This window comes from Orcinus orca, chromosome 6 (assembly GCF_937001465.1).
Source record: "Orcinus orca chromosome 6, mOrcOrc1.1, whole genome shotgun sequence".
NCBI lineage: Eukaryota > Metazoa > Chordata > Mammalia > Artiodactyla > Delphinidae > Orcinus > Orcinus orca.
This window is the reverse complement of record NC_064564.1, coordinates 109,071,609-109,094,926: the sequence shown is the minus strand read 5'-3', so window position 1 is coordinate 109,094,926 and position 23,318 is coordinate 109,071,609. Positions and strand designations below refer to the sequence as shown.

General features: G+C 54.5%; 1 protein-coding gene across 6 annotated transcripts in view; it reads left to right on the top strand.

The window, feature by feature from the left end:
* Positions 1-22,799, top strand: part of DENND1A (DENN domain containing 1A) — a 541,841-nt gene extending 519,042 nt beyond the window's left edge. For 5 of the 6 annotated variants that reach the window (XM_012532876.3, XM_033427225.2, XM_033427223.2 and 2 more), the window contains 4 exons: positions 1,322-1,410; positions 15,499-15,627; positions 18,389-18,644; positions 19,747-22,799. In XM_012532876.3, coding sequence (XP_012388330.2) covers positions 1,322-1,410; positions 15,499-15,627; positions 18,389-18,644; positions 19,747-20,937 — 1,665 coding nt within the window. In that variant the 3' untranslated portion in view covers positions 20,938-22,799. The remainder of the gene's footprint in view (positions 1-1,321; positions 1,411-15,498; positions 15,628-18,388; positions 18,645-19,746) is intronic. The other variant, XM_033427228.2, reaches the window with a different exon arrangement.
* The last annotated feature ends 519 nt before the right edge of the window (positions 22,800-23,318 follow it).

The following is a 23,318-nucleotide window of genomic DNA, read 5'->3' as shown; positions in this document are numbered from 1 at the left end:
GAACGCACTTGGCTCTTACCACATCTCTGATTTGCCAGACCAGGCTGAGATCAGACTGGCCGTTCCACAGGAAAAACTCTGGTTAGGTCAGACACGTGGAGACGTGAGGGCTTGATGAGGTTATTAAAGACGTGTCTCTTACACAGCCAGCTTCTGTGATCTGTGTTCCGAAGCCATTGTGTTGTGTCGCCCACCAGTGCTGGGTTGGGGGCTGGTGGGAGGGTGGGTTCAGGGAAGAGGGCGGCAGGGATTGGAGTGAGTATGTGCTCCTCTTCCCTGTCTTGCCTGCTAAGCTCAGCGTCCGTGGCGTTTCCCGCCGTGGTCCCTCATCTGCAGAGAGAAAGCGGCCCCCGCACTGGGCTGCTCATTCTTTCTTATTGGCAGCAAAATTCACAGACAGGCTTTCTTCGCTTTCTCCAGTCCTTCTCTGGTGGTGTTCAGATGATGGTGCCGGAGTTAAAGCCAGCTAATGTTGACTGGACCAAATGAGTATCCTTCTAAGGACGCCTAGAAATTCTTAGCCTAACTCTCATCACGGGCTCTGGTGGGAGAAGGGGGTGTCTTTTTATATGATCCCTCATCTTGGCTTTCGGAGGCCTCAGGTCAGAAAAAAACTACCTTGCTGCTGCAGCCTGGTTGTGGACAGGGAAGCCGTGTACTTCACTGCCAATACGCCCACCTCCAGCCCTTGAGCTAGGTCCGCGTGGTGAGTGCAGTGCCCACACAGGCTGTGTGGCTTCCAGGCCGAGCCCTGCTCAGGAGGACTACGCAGGGATGCCCAGGGACTTTTATTGGCGCTCTAACGCTGTTAGTATTTGCTTCTCCCCACTCCCACTTAGAGAGGAAAATAGGCCTCCTGTAATTCAGTTGTAAAAAGAACAAAATAGGCATATGTACCCCAAAAACAAAGTCTAAGTGAAACCTTTTTGTTCTACCAAACTGGTTTCCGGGTTCCAGGAGAAGGCAAGAGGGACTCGTCATTAATGAGAGCCTCTTTGTTCCGGGTCCTGCACAGACAGTGTCTCACTGAACCCTCGTGGCAGCCCTGAGAGGAGGCAGGTGGTGCCACCCCCGACCTGCAGATGAGGACACCCAGCCCTTCAGAAGAGCCTTTCCCCTTTGGGTGGGCCACAGAATTCCAGTTCACGGGTCGGCTGCAGGTTCAACGGCCGTGTCTCCACGATAAGCAGAGCCTTTGAACCTATGCTGTGAAAATTCCTCAGCGTTTGTCTTAGGGCCACTTGTCTGCATCTTGAGAACGTTCCTACGTGGCTTTTCCAACTGAGCCCTTCTTGGGGATTTCCCCCTGTGCCCATTCTAGGTGCGCCCTCCCCGGCCACACGTCATTAAGAGACCGAAGAGCAACATCGCGGTGGAAGGCCGGAGGACGTCCGTCTCGAGCCCCGAACAGTGAGTACCCTGTTCTCCCCTCCCCTGTGTCTGCAGGAGCCCAGCGGGGCCAGCGCTTTGTGGAGACCATGTGGCAGCCCCGGCCTTTGAAAGGCTTCCCTGGAGCCCCGAGCGGGTGTTTCACAAAGAGGTCAGTCGGGGAACACGGCTTGATCTTCAGTGTCAGTTCTGCTGGCAGTTGTCACAGCCAGCAGGAGGCCCCAGAGGCCAGGGAGCCGGGCACCCGGGCTGGGTTTTGAGCGGTGACGCCCAAGGGGTACTCAAACAAGCTCAGAAAAAGATTCTAGGCCTTTTCTTATGCTGAAGATAGCTGGTCAGAAAAAGAGAGTTAGGAACCTGATCGAGGAGGCAACCTATTTAACGAGGGCCTCCACCTTCCTAGGCCTGGGCTGCTCCGGGTCTCCAGAGCTCAGATTTATACACAGGACTGTCCTCATCCACGGCCCCTCCCCCACCAGTACCTTTGCTCACCTGTGCCTTAGCGTTTATTTTATTATGACTTTGCTTTCCTACCACCCCTTGGGCCCAGAGCTCCACGGGACAGGTGCTGGGTTTTATGCCCAGTACCAAGCATAGGGCCCACCTTAGAATCACTTGCTGAGTAGACATTGGGTAGATGAGGGGAATGACGAGGCAGCTGGGCAGGCAGTGGCCAGAGGCTGAGCCGTCTGAGTGTGGGAGGCTTAAAGCTGCTTGCGGCCCCGACTTCAGAGCCAGCTGGAGAAGGTAGCACTGCTTCCGTCAGAGGAGTGTGCCTCCACCCCCGAGGCACACGGCCGGTGGCTTCTGCCCAGACAGCTCAGCAGCTACACACCGGCTTCCAGTGATGCCTTGAAACAGTGCGTGAAGCCATCTTGGTCTGGGGTTGTTGGGGGAACCAAAAAAAATTTGCCCCTGGGACCCTGAGGTCCCTTGGGTGAAGAGGGGAATGCTCCTCGTGTCTGCCTTATTTTCAGAAAAGTTCTCAGGGAAGGAAGTTAAGGGAGATGGGAGATGGCACGTCCTAGCCAGAAAAGGAGCCAAAAGGAAGAAATAATTCCCAAATGTCAGGCTGTGGCCTAGCTCGGGTTGCAGTCCACTTCAGCTCTTCCAGGATTCTCTGGTTTATAGGATGGTATCACTTGAGACTATCATGTTGTTACAGAACCAGCCTACCTAGACAGCCCTCAAACCTGTGTGTGTCTGTGTGTCTTGGGAGATGCTTGGTGATGCAGAATTTGGAAGTCGGACTCCAGAAGTTGGGTGTAGGTTTAACTTTTGCTGTGCACAATAGGACGGTGGGAATCTTGAGGACTATTTCCCTGCCATGGATTATGATTGCCCCCTTGTGGAGAAAATGCTGCATGTCTTCAGAGTGCCTCAGACCCCAAAGATTTCTCCTTAGGGGAATGAATTTAGTCACTTTTCTTTAGAGCCATCTCTTTAAAACTGGACTAACTATTTTAGACACTGTACTGGGATACAGGGTCATGGTCCTGTAGATATTGAAATGCAAATCCAGAATATCCTTTCTTTGCACCAAAAACACCCTGGACCAACAACACTTCCCATTCTACAGAAAAGCATTACCCATTTTGTGGCCGGTTCCCGATTAGAGCTCGGACTCCCTCACCACGTTTATTTACACCGTTGCTTTTCCAGCCCAGTGATAGGGAATTGCTTCATCAGTATATGCAGAGAGCCAGTGTCTGGTAACCCCATCATTCTGGAGATTACCAGAACTATGTCAGTACCACTTTTTGTGGGTTTTTTGTTTTGGGTTTTTTTTTTGGCAGTACACCTTGTTTTAGATTTCTTTTTGGGAAACATTTGGGGTTGAAATGAACCAGAGGGAGCCGCGGTGGCTAGTTTAGTGGGTTGGCAAATTGGCAGTGATAGAAAACGAATGACAGGTTCTCTGTGATCATACGTAACAGTGACCCGGGTCCACCAGGAGATAGGGAGGTATGTTTTAGAACATCATTCCGAGAGTTTCTGTTCACATTTTTTTAATGTGATGGGGGTGGGGCATGGGGGGCCGGCAGAGCTGTTCTCCCATAATGCCAGTGACATTTCTGGTGCAACCCGGGTGTTTTCCTGCGTCTCTTCCCATGCTGCCTTCTCCCCCACCCCCCACCCCCCGTTGTGCTCCTCCACTTCCAAATGCCATGTCACAACAGCACTTGGATGTGTTTTTCTCAACTGTCATCAGCTCCAGCTGGCAAGACCAACTTCTTGAAACACAGGAAGCATCCAGCGGAAAATATTTTAATAAAACAGACTCCTCATAAAATATTGTTTTGGGGAGGAAGAAACCAGCCCCACCAATCTGTCAGCATTGTGTCAGGAGACACAAGAAGACAAGCTGGCGGGCAGGAGCCACATCCTAATGGGCCTTTGTTGCTGGTGGTTCAGTGTTGGGCACACGGACTCGGTGCCTGGCCCTTTAATCTGGCCTGGATTTTCTTGAATCACAGATCTTTGTCTCCACTGGGAATATCAAAGTGCATCGGAAACTTAGAGGATTTGGGAGGCAGAAAGAGACACAGGATCTTTGAAGTTAAGGGAAGGATTCAGTCCTCCCGACTTCTTGCCCCAACTCTCACTTCCAAAGAAGCACATTAAGTAATTAACTTTGTGGACAGCAAAACGGAGCTGATTAAGAATTAGACAGTCTCCACGGCCTCCTGCAGCAGCTCAGCATCTGGAGTTCGTCGAGGCCCAGTAGCGTCGCCAGCAGCTCTAAGACCACTCCATCCATTGAGGTCCGTTTTTTGCTTTCTAGCTCACGTCCATTCTTGCATCCATTCATTCAGCAAATATCTTCAAAAACCTACTAGGTGTGAGCTTCTTAGGACTTTTAAAGGAGGCCCCAAAGGGAATCCCAGTGCCGACTTATTTTGACTTGTATTTTCCCAGAAAGAAATTTTTCCCATGTCAAATTTTCTTCCCCAGTGGAAGGTAGGTGTCCTAGCCCCTCAAAACCATGTGATAGCAATTGGAAGAACAATTTACAAAGACTTCTGGGGAAAACATTCCCTCTGTTTTTCTGTTAACGTTAGCTAATTAATATTCAGTGACTACTTCTCCTCAAGAAGTATTAGCTACTTACATTATTATTCAGAACAGGGCTGATGGTATGCCCCGAGGATCCCCTGGGGTAAGAGTTGGGGTTAGGAGGAATCAGGCAGCTCGGGCTGTGGGTCAGAAGCCAGGTGGCAGTGAGTACAGTGGAGCACCTCATGTGTTCTAGGTCCTCTTAGGCGTCCCTTCCACAGAACAGGAACGCTGGCTCAGAAAATGTATTGACCAGTGTTCCAGGGTCATCCAGTTAGAAAGCGGCATGGCCAGGCCTCCAAACGCTGCTCAGTTTCATTCTCTCCATTGCACTCTGCTGTCCACGGGGGTCCATTGTTCTCCTGGCTTTGCCCAGGGAGACAGCTTTGTGTCCTGAGAACCACCTTCCTCTCTGGGGAAGGTTCCCTGGGGTTGGGAACCAGAGCTGTTCAGTCCTCTTCCTGCCAAGGAGGCAGTGTTCCCTGGTGCCTGAGTGTTCCTATCTGGGGAAGGAAAGAGAAGTAACATTTACTGAACATCGCTTAAGATCATGAAGGGTAGGTGGTAGCTTTACCATTTAACAGATGGGGAAACTGAGGCTCAGAGAGAGACTTTCCATAACTTGCCCAAGGTCTCAGGACTGGAAAGTGGGGAGGGCCTGGCCCTTTCTTCTTCAGCATCCAGGCATTTTGTTAAGAACCTAATTATGACTATGAGCTACTCTGAGTGGTGAGGACGATGGCGGCTGCAGCGGGCACGGTGAGGTCACAGCTCCCCATCTGTTAAAGGTGGGCTTTGGTTATTTCAGCGGTAGCGTGCATGGCTGCCAGGCCCTAGCTTATCTTCCCTTTGGCTTACTAGATATAGGACAATTTCCCTGTATTTCATCGAATGTGAGACTTTGAAAGAGCCGACAGCAAGCCCTAAAAGGCAGTGCTGTGCTAAGTACTGCCCGCCCCTCAGGACCACACACAGCGAGCAGACAGAGGCCAAAGGCGGGGGTGGGGGGCTGGGGGGTGACCTACTGGTCCCCAGGTGCCTCTCTCTTTCACTCTTTCACTGCCATGAGAGTGGGGAGGGAGATAGTCACAAGCAGCCTCCACCTTCTTTAATCTTCGCAATAACCCAGAAGGGTAGGGCTGTCTTCCAAGTCCTAATGGTGACGGGGCTTGTACTCAGTGTGGATCTGAGACGTGCCCAGTCCCAGCCCGCTGCAGAGCCCGAGCTCTTGCAATGCACACCTTGTCCTCTAAAGGTGGCGCACAGAACACCCTCCAGTCACCCGCGTCCTGACTGGCTGCAGGCTGGTTATTTGGAGTCCGTTGTACTAAGTGAGAAAGGTCCAGATTCAGCCACCAGGGGCCGGTAAGCCACTGCCCTGTCACCTCCCTGGCCAGAGGCATGCAAAAACATGCTCTTTTCCAGTAATTTTGTTTGTTTTTAAAAATAACCCAATAGCCTTATAGGCAGGCTGGAAGTTAGGGAGAAGAGACAAGTTCATTCATCCCACTAGTTCAGCTCAACAGTGTACTAGCATTTCTGCAGACTCCTGTCCAGTCTTTTTTCTAGATATATTTTGCAGAGCTGCCAGCTTCCTTGCAATATCCCACAGTACAGACTTGCCTCATGTCCTTGTAAGCCCCATTGGTGGTGACCACAGAAGATCTCACTGTGTGTATGTGTGTGGTCTGCCTGACCGCGCTCCTCTTATGGGATTTGTAGATTGTTCCAGGTTTTCACAAATGTGAAAAATGCCTAAGTGAATGTCCTTGTTCTCCAAGTTTTTTCTAGTTTTACGTTATTGTAAGAACAACTACCATTAACTGAGCACTTTACGTATGTTGTTTTGTTAAATCCTCACAAGAACTCTGGGGGCGGGGGTAGGTGTCGTTAGCTCTATTTTATAGAAGTAGCTGCCACTCTGAGAGGTGGTCACCGCCCTCGGTCACACAACTAGTTAGTGGCAGAGCTGAGCTTCTAACGCCTCTAACGCCAAAGGCCAACCCTTAATGTCTTATAGGCAGATTTCTGCTCCCTGTTACTAAATAACTTTCTGAAAGAATTGTACCACTTCACACTCCCGTCAGAACTGTGGACTCCCTGGGAATCTGCGTCTGGGAGACCCAGAGGAACGTGCGGCTGGCATTAGAAATCCTTCTGGCCAAGGAGAACGTCTGCAGGTTGCGCTGCCTGGGCAGGCTGTGTGTGCACCAAACAGCCAGCCCACACTCCTCAGGAATTGGAGAATCTGCTCTGCATCTGAATTGCACTGCGTGACCCCAGCACCCAAAGCCCCAGAAGATTAAAATAAGATCAGAAGAAGCTGCCAGAAGCATTTAGTGGGACCTCTGCCCAGAGACCAGGTCTCAGAACACTTTGCAATTGTACCTCTTCATGCTGGTTGCACACATGCGCTGGCAGGAGATGACATGCTGCTCCACCCCCGCTTCCCCCAGCCCCAGCCTCCTCGAGACCTGCGCTCAGCACAGCCCCCTGGCTGAGGGTCACAGCCGGACCCCTCTCCCTCCTGCACAGACCCAGAGCTGCCCGAGGCTGGCGCCTGATGCGCAGGCCTGGCTGGGCGTCTGCAGATCTGGGCAGCACCCTGGCCCACCAGCTGCCAGTTTGAGACCGTGGGCAAGTCTCTTTGCCTTCCTTTTTTTTTTTTTAACGCAATGCCTGTTAACATCTCGAAGAACACAATTTGGGAAACTGCCCACGGGAGCCACACTAGCATCCCCAGCAGCAGTGGGTGCTGCGGCCTCACCAGTCTGACACTCCCCCCAACACCTCCGCCACAAGCTGCACGCTCCCTCCTCGCAGGGTCACCATGCCTGGGACTTCTGGCATAGCCGTGACCTGCCACGTTGTGCGTCACCCGCGCGCACCCACACACGCTTGCCCACCCTGGTAGCCTATGAGCTGGGCACGGTTGTGTGACCTTCAGCTTTGACTCTTCAACTCCCCGACCAGAGCCTGGCCCAGCTCTGCTCAGGGACATTTACTGAATGAGTGAACAAAGGAATCACTGAGAGCAGCTTACAGCCTAGCGTCCTGGAGATGGGGGAGGGTATCAGTTAACAACCGCAAGTACGTAAAGAGCACCTACTATGAGCCAAGTGTGATCGGATGTGAATCTGAAGCTACCAGCACGTGCCCAGCCTGGCCCTGTGAGAGCCAGAAACTGATCAGCCCCGGGAGCAAATCTCCAAGATGCCAGCCGGGCCCTGAGCCCCAGGGGGTAGGGGCAGCTGTCTGGGCACTACCCCCTGGCAAGCCGCCAGGACACCAAGCAGAAGGGCACAGACCCAGTTAACAAGGTGAGAGGCGCCTGACCTGACTCGGGCCCCCTCCCCTCTCCAACGGTGGGGTTCGGGCCCCGGAGACAAAGCCAAGCCAGAGGCCAGGCGTGGAGTCTGAGCTCAGACTGGAAAAGCAGGAGCTGCCGCAGAGCCTCCGGGGATGTGCAGCAGCCCAGGAAAACACAGGACCTCCTCGTCTCCACCACTTCTGCCTGCTGCTTGGAAGGAGGGACTCTCCCAGGAGCTGTCACAGTAGGGCGAGTTAGTTCCAGCTGGAAAGCCAAGCCTTCAGGAAGCCCTCAGAAGAGGTGCCCCATCCTCAGGGTGTCACTGAGCTCATTCTCCTCCGAAAGGCTTCGCCACCCCAACAAGCACCCTCCCCATTCCAGATTTCACGTCACCATTTCCCAAGTGCCTGTTTCAGGCCCGGTACTTCGATATATGTCATCTTGGTGAACCTCCCCTGCTCCCCAAAAGTCTTCATAGTGAAGGCACTGTTAGCCCATTCAGCCACGGGGGAACCAAGGCTCTGACAGATGCCGTGACCTCCCCTGGGTCCAGCACAGATACCAGGGTCTGCTGGGTCCCGCATCCGTGTCCACTGCTTTCTCACCAGCCGCCCCCACCGACTGCTGCCACGGTCCCTAGAAAAGACTTTGGCTCTCAGCAGGCAGAGGCTGTCCTCGGGGTGAGGGGCAGTTGTTCCTCACAATCTACACAATTGCTCTTCCAGGTAGGGAAAGTGCCCCCAAGGTGTCCCCTTCCCCGTCTTCCCTCCAGCAAAGGGCATGAAGGGTGGGAAAGTGAAGCCAGACCTCTGCGCCTACGTGAGTGTCCACCCAGCGCCTGGGAAAGGCTTCTTAGCCTGCTGGGCATGGGTGTGGACAGGGGAAGTCGACACTAGTGATCTCTGTGGAAGGAAGGAAGATAGACAGACAGACAGACAGAGATGGGTTGATAAATAAATGGATAGATGAACGAAGGTTGCAAGGCAAAGGGCACCACCAATCCAAGAGACAGAGATCAGGGCAGCTGAGCCCCCCGTCACCCCCTGACCTCGCACGTGGCCTTCAGCCCTCACGCCGGGGGGAGGCCCTCCTCCAGCTGGTCCCTGCCAACCCTGCCTGCCTCTTCTCTTGAAACCCCACCCCAGCCTCAAGCCCCTGTGCCCCCTCCTCCACGGAGACACCTCCAGGCCATTGTGCGGCCTCTACTGGACTCAGATTAAAAGCCCCATGTCACCTCCCAAATGGAGGCTTGTCCAGCGGCCCCTGAGCCAGGCATGCCCACCACTGCACTGTGGCAGAGCAAGTCCCTAGCAGGGTGGGCAGGACCTGGCCTCACACTCACCCATCCCCTCTGGACCAGTCCATGTGGCAGAGCAAGTCCCTAGCAGGGTGGGCAGGGCCTGGCCTCATACCCGCCCATCCCTCTGGACCAGTCCATGTGACAGGAAGACGCCTTCTCATTGGTGATCACGACTCATTACAGCAGTGAGCCTCTCATTACTGTTCTAAGTAGACATTCACATACTGCTGAGTACAGAGATCCCATGTCCAACAGGTTCCCACATCTGTCATCAGGCCTTCCTCCCTGGGAACAGTCCCAGCCTGGCCCCAGGCCACACAGGGAATAGCTCCAGTGCAAGTTCCGGAGCGTCCCCCGTGGGCCCTGCACCAAGCTTGTTTCCCCCAGAGACCCCTCTGACTTGCTTCAGAGGCCTTTTCTCTGTTTTTAGCCCATGCACGTGCTAAGGTGTGCTCTAGAGTGTCAGCCCTGTGTAGTGGTGCTGGAGGTGAGGCATGGCGGCGTGTCTAGGCGGGGGGTGCTCGCAGATCATTCTGATGTGCTGTGACATGCCCAGCTGGGGACCGGTGACTTTGACTGGGAAGGTCTTTGAAAGCAGGGACCACCCTATTTGTCCTTGAACACCTAGGGGAGACTCTGCTCAGGGTGAAGCGGCCCAGTGTTTATTTGTTGGCAGGTGACTGTGGCATCTGGGTAGTAACTGAACAGGCACCGGGCACTGTGCAAAGCCCTTTACGAATATTTTCATTCAACTTTTGTGGTAAGACTAACTGGAGGGCTATAGAACCCCCACTTTGCAGCTAAGAAACTGAGGTTCAGGGAGGTACAATGACTTTCCTGAGGTCATCTGGCTGGCACATGGGGATTGGTGGAAGGCTGGACAGACGGGCCTCGTCCAGGGGCCTGTCCCTGCCTGTCAGCCCCACAGGAGCCCTGTAACCAAGGGATGCCAGAGCGGCCGAGACATTTAAAAGTAAAGATCCTTTGTGCAGGAGCGAAATGATCCTTTTAAAAATGATCACCAGCTCCCCTCGTTACCTCTGGAGACCAAGTCCCTGCTGACTTTTTCCCCTTCTTTATCTCAAGTACATTTAAATGTCAATTAAATTTGAAATATCTACATTTGTCAGCATTTCATTTTGGGCCAGCGTGACGTGCTGCTGATTTGTCCACGCGATGTGACACATGAAAAAAACTCTCGAGATGCAGATCTTCCTCATTAAAAAATAAGCCTGTGCGATCCCGGCACGGCAGAGAGCCACAGAGCACGTCCCCGCTTCCTGACGCCGTGTCTCTGACATGGTATTTAAAAAGGAACAGCCGCTCCTGTCACCACTGTCACACGCGCACGCTAGCCGGCGACACGTTAAACCAAACATTAGAAAGCGTTCGGGGAGTCATCTGCATGGGAACTCCGTGCCGAGATGAGGTGGGCAGAGGCGGGAGCAGCCGTGGGAGGTGATGGGATCTGAACGTGATGGACAGCGGGCCTTTCTTTCTCGCCGAGACTCCGGCAGTCCTTGCTGGGTAGCCAAGTTCACCACGACCTGCCTTTTCACAGACAGCTCTTTGTGTATAATAAAATCCAGGCAAGTGGTGGGTGGCAGACTGCAGGGTAGTAGCTGAATTGGGTTAATGAGGGAAGAGGTACGCGCTTTTTTTTTCATATTCTGCCTTAAGTAATAAAAAATTTAAACCTGGACATATTCGACGGTTCGTCCTTTATCTCTGACAAATATCTGACTGTATGTTTCATGGGAGAACATGAGCAGCTGAATTTAAATAAGTTTATTTTGAAATCTCACCTTTTATCAAAAGCGGAAGGGGAAACACCCTATTTCACCGTTTCGGGTCCACAGAACTGAAGAGGCAGGATCGCAGAGTGGTTCAGAGTTAGGCATATCTGGATTCCATGCTCTACCCTTAACTTCTGTGTGACACTGGGCAAGTGACTCCCCCTCTCTGAGCCTTGGCTGCTTTATCTGAAAAATGAGGATGTGATGAGTAATTAATCAGAAACTGTACGGACAGCATTTAGCCCAACACTAGGAAATACTGCTGGTGTCATCATCCTTATCCGTGTGGTCCAAAGCCTGGACCTGAAGAAACTCTGATCAAACCACATGGCAGAGTTCTCATCTGGGTGTTCCATCACTCTTGAGAGACAGATGGTGTATCCAGGAGACACCCTGGGCCTCTTCTTGAAGTCAAGACTGCCCGACCAGCCTGGCCTGGCCAGAAGAGCTGCCTGGAGAGGAAAATGGTGAGCTGTAAAGTGAGGCTCCCTGTCTCCCCCCACCTCACCCCCAAGCGCCCTCCGTGATCGCGCGTGTGGGAGGCACTGGATTTTGAAAGTGATGGGAGGTGCAGCAGCCTGAGCTGATGAAGCCAAGGTCCAGTCCAGCACAAAGGCTCTTTGCTCTTGTGTGAATCCAGACATTCCTGGCGTTCAGCTAACGTGCCAAGCTGTGCTCTCTGCTTACTTGTCAAAGCCAGAGGAGGGGGCTGTGCTTGGATGGGTATTGGAAAGGCATTCAAGATGGATGAGGGCCACCCAAAGCCTCATTCAGTTTGACCCAAGCAGAGGTGTGGGTCCCCCTCATACACATCTACGACCAGCCCAGAGGACAGGAAAGAGAGGGCCCTGGACTGGAATCCCTGCTCATCACTTCCTGGCTGGGTGGCTTGGTCACATCTCTCCTCTTCACACCTCTCCTCTTCACCATGAAGTGCTCAGCTAGGACTGGGTCTGCTCACTACAAGCACACGGGAGGTGCCTCTCGGTTGGGTGCGTGGATGAACAGACGGACAGGTGGATGGACGGACTAATGACAGCCTCATCCTCTGTAAAATCTGTACAGCGACGCCTTTCTGCTTCCTGCTGGGGGGAGTGGTAGAAATAACCTGTGTGAAGCCCGTGGCACAGTGCCTACTTGTGGATATTATTTTAAGCATTTTTCTGAGACTCCCACCTGCCCCAATATACCTAACACGCTCACCCCCAGACGTGGTCCCGTTCTACAGGTCTATGTTCTTTTTCATGTTCTTTTCCATTATGGTTTATTACAAGATATTAAATATAGTTCCCTGTGCTATACAGTAGGACCTTGTTGTTTATCTGTTTTATATGTAGTAGTTTGTATCTGCTGATCCCAAACTCCTGATTTATACCCCCCTTTCCCCTTTGGTAACCATAAGTTTTTCTATGTCTGCGAGTCTGTTTCTGTTTTGTAAATAAGTTCATTTGTATCATATTTTAGGTTCCACATATAAGTGATATCATGTGATATTTGTCTTTCTCTGTCTGATTTACTTCACTTAGTACGATAATCTCTAGGTCCATCCATGTTGCTGCAAATGGCATCATTTCATTCCTTCGTATGGCTGAGTAATATTCCATTGTATATATGTATCACATCTTCTTTATCCATTCATTTATCAATGGACATTTAGGTTACTTCCATGTCTTGGGCTATTGTGAATAGTGCTGCTATGTACATTGGGGTGCATGTGTCCTTTCACATTAGAGTTTTCTCTGGATATATACCCAGGAGTGGGATTGCAGGATCACATGACAACTCTAGTTTTTTTGTGGTTTTTTTTGACAACTCTAGTTTTTTAAGGAACCTCCATAACATTCTCCATAATGGCTGCACCAATTTACATTCCCACCAACAGTGTAGGAGGGTTCCCTTTTCTCCACACCAGAGAGGGGACCCTCTTATACTGCAGCCACGAGCTGAGGAAAGGGGCATGTGCCTGGCGGGGATCCAGAAGAGGGGTGAAGCTGGTGTGTGCGGGGCCTAGTCTCTCCAGTACGCTGGCTTCCAGTCATTCCCTTAGCAAACTTTCCTCTGCACTAACGCTGTGCCATGGGTGGGGAGAGAAAGAAGAACGTGCCAGGGCCCCTGCCCTCGAGGACCTCCACTCAGAAATAGAATTGCAAGAGGTTCAACTGTATTAACGAAGCGCTAAACCACGCAGCCCAAGGAGAAGCCAGCTCTATCTAGGGAGAAAACTCTGCTGGGAGCTCCAGGAAAGCTTTGTAGGAGTGCGGTTTGAGCTGAGTCTTGCAGGCCAAGGGCAATCAGTGCACCAGGCAAAGGCAAGGGCAGGTGGCAGGAGGTGGCAGGGAAGGAACACAGAGGTGGGCGGGGCCAGGCGCAAAGCACGGTGTGTGCCGTGCTTGGAGCTTGGACTTGGCGGCCCTCACCCCGCCCACCCCGCCCACCCAGTGTGTTCCACGAGCTCCCCAGAATGCAGCCTGAGGCAGGGTGCCTGCCCCCCTCCTCGGGAGAACAGTCCAGTGCTGGCGAGTGAGAGCGGGTCCCCCAAACTTTTAAACAGACGTGTAAGTCGTTCCAGACACACCTGAACATTAGTATCGCTGACATTTTACCCACCGCATGAAACCACAGTTCAGAGCAGCAGGCTTGCAGGTGTGAAGCGGGAGAGTGATGAGGTCAGGGCTGTGATTCAGAACAGGATTCCAGTGGCCCTCCTGCTGGGCCTTGTTTCATGTCCCGGTGGACGAGGCAGGAACCGGGCAGCCTAGCCCCTGTGCTGGCCAGGGCACGTTTCTGCAGGTCAGATCCTCCCACCCTCTCTCCTGAGTTCAGAGGAGAATGAGCCTCCTAGGCCATGCTCCCACCAGTCCAGGGCAGGCTGAGATACGTCTTGTCCCTGACACGCAGCAAGGCAGCCTGGGAGAGGAGAGGAACGCTGTGACCTCCCTGTGCAGCCCCCGGGCAAGTGGCTTCCCCTCTCTGAGCCTCAGCCTCCCCTTCAGTAAGAGGACAAAAGTCTTTGCCTGGCTAACTTCCAGGGACAATGCGAGGAAATGAAGGGTTCAGGTGTGACAGTGCTGGGGAGCTCACAGCCCTGGGCGCCAGCTTTGGTTCCACTTTTAGAAGGGCAGCATATATTTGGGGAACAACTGGCTTATGACTGGTGATGGTGGACCATAGCAGCAGCCGATCACAATCCACTCTCCCAACCCCCACAGGGAGAGCTGCTGTCCCTCACTTACTCTCCAGCCCTGGTTCCCATGCGCTTTTTTGGACATGTTTCCTCTTCCTGAAATGAAACTGGAAAGGAATTGCATCATATAAGGCAAAGAAAGGAGACTGCTCTGGCTGGGGGTGGAGGGGAGAGGAGATAACCCCCCATCAGGTACCCCTGTGTCTCCTACCCCACCCACCTCCCCAAAGTTCACCATTGCCCCTGGGATCCTCGGTGTGCGTCCAGCCCGCTGTACAGGGCAGAGGCGTGGGCTGCCTGCTCCCCAGCCGCGTGCCGGAGCAGCAGCCATGGGGCCGGAATTTGAACCAGGGGCTGCGGGGTCCAGCTCCCCTCTCCCAAGCACACACCTCTCGCGGGCCCTGGTCAGTGTATAATTCATAAAAGCTGGCGTGGAGTTTCTCTGGGCTGTGTATGTGTTTGTGTTTATAGAGGTAGAGCTCACAGGTGGCTGACAAGGGAGATGTATTTTTTATAACAATGAATATTTAATTTCCACATCACAGATGAAAAAGACTCTCTGAAGAGGCATCTGAGGGAGACTCCAGAGAGCGGCCGCTAATCAGAAAAGGGCCTTCTCGCGAGTGCCCTTCCACATGGCTCACTTTCTTCTTTAGCTTTTTTATTTTTTATTTTTTCCTGATTATTGAAGTAGATATGCACATTGGAGAAAACGGAGAAGACACAAAAATAAAATTCGGCAGAGGGGAAAAAATCCATAGTCCACTAGCTTTTTAAATTTATTTATTTATTTATTTTGGGGGGCTGCTTTGGGTCTTCGTTGCTGCGAGTGGGCTTTCCCTAGTTGCGGCAAGCGGGGGCTACTCTTTGTTGTGGTGCGTAGGCTTCTCACTGCAGTGGCTTCTCCAATGCAGGGGACATGGGTCCCCTAGCTTTTGTTGACATTTAGACACATACCTTTCCAGTCTTTTTTCTGTGCATTTTTCCATAAGCAGATGAGAGAGAATGCAGTATAACTGCAATTCTGCATCCTGGCTTGTAGATTTTTCTTTATAAACATTATAGTTAATGGGAGGATACTCTTCAGCCAACCATACCATAATTCACCTCACCAGATTCCCACTGAGGAAGTTCAGGTGGTCTCATGTTTTATAAACATAGCAGCAATGAACATCTTTGTGCATAATTTGTTGCTACATTGGGGTTATCTAAATGGAAGTGGAATCACAAGGTCATAGAGGCATTTAAGGCTCTTGACACAGATGGCAAACCCAGTTTCTTTTCTGTTCGGGACCAGCTTCCTCACTGTGGGGCCCGTCAGGCCTTCTCCAGGCAGCCTTCTCCCCGGCCGGCAGAGGGAGGCCAGGGTCAGGTGCGGAGCCTCAGGCCTCCTTCCCACCCCGCCACGTGGAGTCCCGAGGTGCCTCCTAACTGTTTTCTCTCTTGTCTTCCTCCGCCCCAGCCTCGTAAAGCCCTTGCGACACTATGCTGTCTTCCTCTCCGAAGACTCCTCTGACGATGAATGCCAGCGGGAAGAGGGCCCGAGCTCTGGCTTCACCGAAAGCTTTTTCTTCTCCGCTCCCTTTGAATGGTCTCTCCTTCCTTCTTCCATTTCCCTGAGCTCGGCTTGGTGACTCTCCGGGGCCACTTGGAGGGCTGGGGGTGGCCAGCTTGCGCTTGTGTGTGGGGAGGGGGTCTGGGGCTGCTGCCTTCCGGTGCCAGCTTGCAGGACGGACGCCCCCTCTGTGTGCCTCCTCTCAGGGCGTCATTCTGCCAGCCCCATGGGGGCTGTGACCATGGGGTGAGGTGACAAGAGTGACTGGGCTCTAGAGGTGTGAGACAGGAGCATGGGTCTCATTCCTTTGGGGAAAATGCACTTGGCTGTTAACGGAATTGGTAGCTGCGGTTTCAGCTACAGTTGGCCTGGTTGTTGCTGCCCGAGTCTTCCTTTATCTCAGCACATCTTGGAAAGCCATGGAGATGGAGCGTCAGATTTTAAGTTTTCAAACAACGTTACCGATGAGGAATGTATGTATTAATGCTGGCATGTCCAAAGGTTTTACTGACCTGCCTGACTTCAAGATAATTTTTATCATTATTATTTATAGCCTAAGCCTTCTTCTAATTACAAATTGCAATAAAGAAAGAAAGAAAAAGAAGGTTCACCACGATCCAGCTGCCCCTGGAATTGGGCTTTGGTGGCCGCCCTTTCTTTGCAATTCCTGCCTCTCCACGCACAGGCTTTTCAGGGCTGGGACTGAGCGAAGGGACAGCTTTGGTTCTGTGTGTATTTGTTTGCATGGTGTTTTTAATGGAAGCCTCTAGGGGAAGGGAACTGCCCACTGCTGAACACACACAGCAACCCTTTGGGGAGTAAACCGTTTCAGCCAGATTATAGAAGAAGGACTCTTCCCCCACCTTCCCCCTCCCAGCCCCCTTCACCATCTCCCTGCTCCCAGTCTCTCCCCCGAGGCTGGGCCTGTGAGTTCCTCGGGGCACCTGATAAACCCAACAGCTCTGCTCCTGCCACTGCCCGCCCCCCAGGGGAGGAGGGTCCTGGCCCTTTCTGCCACCAGCTCACCTGTGACCACGGGCAAGTCAGTCCCCTCCTGATGTCCTCACCTAGAGCAGTGGCCTAAGCCAGTGTTGCCCAAGCTTGGAATGCCACCTGGTCTGTACAGTGAATCTTATTCTTTAAAACTAGAAGAGAAGCCTTGTCCTAAGCAATAATATTCATGGTATCATAGGCTTAATATATGTTATTTCTATTATTAATTAAAGTAAAGATAGCATCATTGGAATAAGAAAAGTTCATCCATGCATCAACTTAAAATCACCTTGCAGGTAAAGGCACCCACACAGGTAATGTCCAAGGACTCTCCCACCACGGAGTCCAGCAGGTCACGTTCTTTTTAAATTAATTGATGCCTTAATTATTTAAAATAATGCTCACTTCCTGAGCCACAATCTATGAAAAGCATAGGCTTTTGTGTGTGTTTAAAAGGGAAGTGGCCATCTCAACTCAAAGCAAAATGGGTTCCTTCTGAAGAACTCTACTTCCTTAACTACGAAGCACACTGGCTTTTCTTTATCTCCTTCACTGTGTTCAAACTTGGTTAAAGGAGCTTGGTCAGATGGCTTAGTCAGAACAAGTGAGGGACTTCAGAAGTCTCTCATACTTGGCTTCCATTTCCATCTCTTGCCAGGTGCTGTGTGACATAGGTTCCATTACTTAGCCTCTCTGAGCTTCAGTTTCCTCATCTATAAGGTGGGGGGGTGTGAGTCCTACTTCGTGGGCTGCCTGTGTGGCTTCAGGGAGTTAGTACAGTCTGATGCAGTCCTTGCCAAGAGTCAGGGCTGTTAGTTGAGCCCCTTCCCTCTGCCAACTGTCCCCTGCCCAGGTTCGTGCAAGTGGGCCTCCAGGACCAGCAGGTGGCACCCTTCCCCCACTTTACCAGAGCCGTGGGCAATTTCTGCCTGACCCAGGAGCCAGAGCCTCATGGTTGGAGGAGGTGGGATGCTGCTCTGGCTCGGGCTCCACTAGAGGTCTGGGCAGCGTTCTCCAGGTACCCCGGGGCTCAGGCTTGTGAGAAGGGATAGCAAGAGGCACCCTGTGTCACCTGCACCTGGTTGACTGCAAGGTTTTGGTGCATGAATGCTGCTAACAGCCTCAGCATGCCTGCTGGGCACCAGGCACTGTATTTGCTCATGTAGTCTCCACCACCAGCTGCAGGGGAGTGCAGTCTGGAATGGGGGAGCGTATGAGGCTCAGAGAGGTGGTGACTTGCCCAAGGTCCCACAGGAAGAGATGGCACCAGGGCTGGAACTGAGGTCTGCACAGGCTGAGGCCCAGATGGTTCCCCACTGAGGATCCTGGGGTGCACTGGGCAGCTCCCTGGGGAGAGTTCTCCCAGCTCAGTTCCCACGAGCTGTTCCCAGGACCTGCTGCAGGGGTGGGAGTGCAGACAGTGGGCTCAGGATTGAGTCTTCCTGCCTGTTCCCTCTCCAGACGTGTCCTATTCCTCACGCCTTGTGTGAATGGCGTGTGAGCCCACTAGCCAGTTCTACGGTGGGTCCTGTGGTTTGGAGGAAACTAAGTGGGCCCCCCAGTGCAAGCTAGAGCCAGAGCAACTTGCCCAAGGTCCCTGAGCGAACAGAAGCCATGTTCAGCCCAGGTCTGTCAGAGTGCCGCTGCCCAGACGCCTACACTCTAAGGGACCCAGGACAGCTCTCCTCTCCCAAGGCTCCCGGGTGTGCTCCCCGAGGCCTGGAAGTTCTCGGGGGTGAGGGCTGCTTGCTCCTCCCAGGGAGGCTCTGAGTAGGAGAATCCAGCCTGCTCTGCCTCCTCCCAGGCCGCAGCCGTATCGGACACTCAAGGAGTCAGACAGCGCCGGAGACGAGGCGGAGAGCCCTGAGCAGCGAGCGCGGGAGCCTGTGGGCCCCACCCCAGCTCCGCCCGACCGGGCTGCCAGCATCGACCTCCTGGAGGACGTCTTCAGCAGCCTCGACATGGAGGTCCCACTGCAGCCGCTGGGGCAGGCCAAAAGCTTGGAGGACCTTCGGCCCCCCAAAGACCTGAGGGAGCAGCCGGGGACCTTTGACTATCAGGTATGCTGGGGAGGGGCGGGGGGCGCTGGCGGGGGGTACTTTCTGCACATGAGGTAGATTTCCCCATGTGACAGTAAAAGACACCAAGGGAGAAACAGTGACTTTTCTGAGGTCCTCAGCCAACACTCAGAGTCACTCTGACTGCAAATCCTGCCAGGCCGGCCAATGGCCACACCCCCCCGCACCCCCTCCGCCCCGCTCACAGGGATCACTGGAGAAGATGCTGGAGCCTGATGGAAATCTGCCCCCCACTTCTGCTTATGCAGCAGAGGTGGGCAGGGCTATGACCCCTGGTGGAACTGGGATTAATGATCCCAACCCCACCAAGGCTCCTTGGAGAGCCTATGAATCAAAGTTCCTGGGCTCTGGATAGTAGCATGTGACCCCTGACCTTCCTTGTGACTTTCAGTCAGGCACACCTCCTCTCTGTGCCTCGGTTTCCTCACTTGTGACGGGGGGCTGCTGACTCTGCAGTCCTTGGGTCACAGTGTGGAATTCACAAAGCTCCCACGCATCTGATGATTCATGCTTGCCCCTCTGCAGGGAATTGCTATTCCCAGGCTGCCCACGAGGGAGCTCAGGCCAGGAGAAGGGATGTGACGCCCAGGTCGTGGGCCCTGTAGGTGGCAGAGCTGGGACTTGAGCCCAGCGCTCCTATTTCCTTCCCAGCCAGTGTGCCTTCACCCAGGCCCCGAGCCTCACTTGCCCTCTTGGGCTAATGGGTGGTTGAAAGTGCCCGCACGCTTTGAAAAGTAAAATGGGCCACCCCAGTAGAGGGTCAGTAGGTGGAGTCCTTTTCCTAAAACTACTTGGCAGCACTGGTTTGAAAAGACAGAGCCTTCTCTGGAGGCCCTTTGTGCCACCCAGTGAGAGAATCCCGGCCTCTAGTGCAGACAGACCTGGGCTTGCTTTCTGCCACCGACCTGGGCCGAGCCCCCAACTGCTCTGGGTCCCAGGGACTAGTCAGCCACATTCCCGGGACCACAGTCCCAGTGTCCCACCTGGCACACAGGAGGGCGGGGGGGGGGGGAGGGGCACATGCTGCCTGCCAGTCTGTCTCAGGTCAGCCTGTGGTCATTGCCTCCCTCATTCCCTCTAACAGAGGCTGGACCTGGGCAGGAGTGAAAGGAGCCGTGGGATGCCGGGAGCCTTGAAGCTCGCCCACCCACACAACAAGCTCTGGAGCCTGGGCCAGGACGACATGGCCGTCCCCAGCAAGCCTCCTGCCACCTCCCCCGAGAAGCCCTCGGCCCTGCTTGGGAAATCCCCGGCCCTGCCCAGCAGGCCCCAGAACCGGGACGGCATCCTGAACCCCACCGACAAGGAGGAGGTGCCCACCCCCACTCTGGGCAGCATCACCATCCCCCGGCCCCAGGGCAGGAAGACCCCGGAGCTGGGCATCGTGCCCCCGCCCCCCACTGCCCGCACGGCCAAGCTCCAGGCTGCCGGCACTGCCCTCGGCGACTTCTCCTCAGAGCGGCTGCAGGCGGAGCGGGAAAGGCGGGCTGCCCTGGGCTCAGCCGCGATCCCCGGGCTCCACCCCAGCGCTGCCCCCCAAGACCCCACCGAACTGCTCCAGCCACTCAACCTGGCCCCGGAGGCTGCGGGCACAGGCAGTGATGCCCTGCTGGCCCTCCTGGACCCACTTAGCACAGCCTGGTCAGGCAGTACCCTTCCACCAGGTCCTACAGCCCCAAATGTAGCCACCCCATTTACTCCCCAGTTTAGCTTCCCCCCCATGGGGACCCCCACCCCATTTCCACAGCCATCACTCAACCCCTTTGTCCCATCTGTGCCAGCGACACTGCCTGCCATGCCCCTGGTCTCCACACCAGCTGGGCCTTTTGGGGCCCCTCCTGCTTCCCTGGGGCCTGCTTTTGCCCCCAGCCTCCTGCTGTCCAGTTCTGGCTTCTGTGCCCCACAGAGGTCTCAGCCCAACCTTTCTGCCCTCTCCATGCCCAACCTCTTTGGCCAGATGCCCATGGGTGCCCACTCCCTGCAGCCCCTGGGTCCCCCAGCAGTCACCCCTTCAAGGATCCGAACATTGCCCTTGGCCCGCTCAAGTGCCAGGGCCGCCGAGGCCAAGCAAGGGCTGGCGCTAAGGCCTGGAGACACCCCACTCCTTCCTCCCAGAGCCCCCCAGGGCCTGGAGCCAGCGCTGCAGCCATCTGCTCCACGAGAGGCCAGAGACCCCTTTGAGGATTTGTTACGGAAAACCAAGCAAGATGTGAGCCCGGCCCCAGCCCCCGGCTCAGTGGAGCAGCTCAGGAAGCAGTGGGAGACCTTCGAGTGAGCGGGCGCTGAGTGCTGGGGGCGAGCTGAGGCCCGGCTGCCCACTGCGGCAGCTCTGCGGCTGGCTGGCCCTGCTTCCCCTGCTGCTATTTCTGTCCAGGTTCTACTGGTGGGAAGGGTTGGGAGCCCTCTCTGCTGCCCCTCCTCCTCTCCACACTGCCCATCTCTGGAGAACGGCACCAGTTCCAGCCTGGGAATCAACCCAGCTCCTGGGCACTTGTCCCGCCCTGCCACCACCCCTCCCCTGCACCCCTGATTGGGTTTTGCACTAGAGAGGTCATCTGGGCCGATGATTGCCCCAGACCCCATCCTACCCAGCTTCCTTCTGGAAACTGCCCACCAGGAGCCCCACGCCGCCTCAGGATGTGTCCTCCTGAGCCCTGTTCTCCTGCCCCAACTGCAGCCCAGCCCTGCACACCCCACCTTGATGGGCGCAGGCATTGGCAGTGCCCTCGGCATGAGCTCGTGCACGAGACGCAAATGGTTTGGAGTTTGCAGTAAGGAACCCCCCTCCCCGGCTGGAGGAGCTACTGGCAAGGCATTTCCAAATCCTCTCTAGCAATATGCACACTCGTTCTTTCCTGAGTCTTCACCCCAACCCCCAAACTTCGTTTTTCTGGCTTGGTAGGGACTTGGGGGCTGAGGCATCCTTGCAATCCCTCCCGGTAGCCAAAGCAAGCCCCAGGCAGCCCTGCGTGGGGCCCGAGAGCACCAGCAACTCTGATCTGTAGACGACAAAACGGCAACAGGTAAATCTGAGAGCACCAGGAGGGGTCAGGCTGCCGCCCCGCACTCTCCCTCTGGTCCCCACAGGTTCTCCTGGTCTTGAGTTACTGTCAAGCGGGACTCGGCCTCTTGCTGAGTGGGTCTAAGGGGGCAGAGTTGAGGAGCAGACACCCACATTCCCACTGGAAGACCAGGCTTAGCACCACAGAGGTGCAGGAGTCCCAGCTGCCTGGCAGCTTGGGGCAGGAGGGCACCGAGCCCCTCTCCAGGCCCCTGGGGAGTGGGCGGGCCTGGCCTCTCGCACTTCTTGCAGCCTGGGGGCAGGAGAAGGGCTTGGAGCCGCCCCTCCCTATTTCCCCGGAGGCCAGCCTCCCCAAAGCTAAGTTGAAACGTTTTGTTATTGTTTCTTTTATCTTTCTTTTCCTTTTTACTTTATTGATTTGATGAATCTTGAAATTGACTAGTTTCAATAAACCAAGTTAAAATGTGGCCCAACCATTTAAGAAAACAACCATCTGAGACATGCAGGAAATTGGGAGCATTTTGACCTCATTTCTCATTTCCTATTTGTGAACGGTCAGACATACAGTCTCAGGGGTGTCTGGCGGGGCAGGGGAGTTCCTGGAGACCTCGTAACCCCGGGGAGCCTGGTCAGCATCCGAGGGGCTAGGAGTCCACCCCCTCAGGTTTGCTCTGACGCGGGGTGTGAAGAGCTGCTGGCCCAGCACGCAGCCCCTTCCTCCGTCAGTCATAGCCCCTCGGGCAAGTCTTCTGTCTAAGTCTCGGCAGTGTCCTCTGGCTGCTGGAAGCGGGGGAGCCGTGTCATGTCTGGGCCATGTGGGCACCTCTAGGACACTCAGGTGTTTCAGTAGAGATTCCAGATCCACCCACCCTGGGCAGACCCCTGAGCCCCATCAGGTATAGGGTAGCCCACCCAGTGGGCAGAGTCTAAGGCAAGAGGTACCAGGTGGCCCCAGGGAAGCGGAGCCCACCCCCTGGTCTCCCTGGCTTGCTGGGGCCTGGTGGCAAGCGCTCCACATTCACACGAGCACTGCTGTCTCTCCACTTGCTGGACTGAATGTGAAAATGCAAGGATGAATTGTGTGTGTGCGTTCAATAAAATCATCTTGGGGAGAAGGCTGGTATCCCTGTGTCCTGAGGAAGCTCTGCGGGGAGGCGAGGCCTCAGGCATCTTCAGCATCCCTGTTTGCAGAGGTAGAGGCCGGGCTTGGAGCAGTCAGGGAAGGCTTTGACGCCTGGCCCACTCCTAAGCCTGTTACCATTCGGGCCTCTGAGCCCAGCTTAGCCCCTTCTTCTTACAAGCAGGACCCAGGGGCTGGACTGGTCACAGGTGTGCACAGGCCTGCCGGGTCCACGGAGCAGGGCTGCAGGTCACCAATGATGTTGAAGGCACCCAGGCTCCAGGAAAGAAGTTCAAGGGGACACCTGGAGCTTTACTCCCACAGACCTCTCAGTAGCAAGGGCAGAGCCTGGAGTCTGCACCTCTATTGGCTGTGCTGGGGAGGGACACCTGGACCAAGCACCCAGAGAGGGTGTTAGACACACCCCGTTCCCCCATCTGCCCTTCACTCGGCTCCCTGGGCTGTGTCCCCCTCCCTGGGCTGCGCTTGAAAATGACAGGTACCCAGAACACTT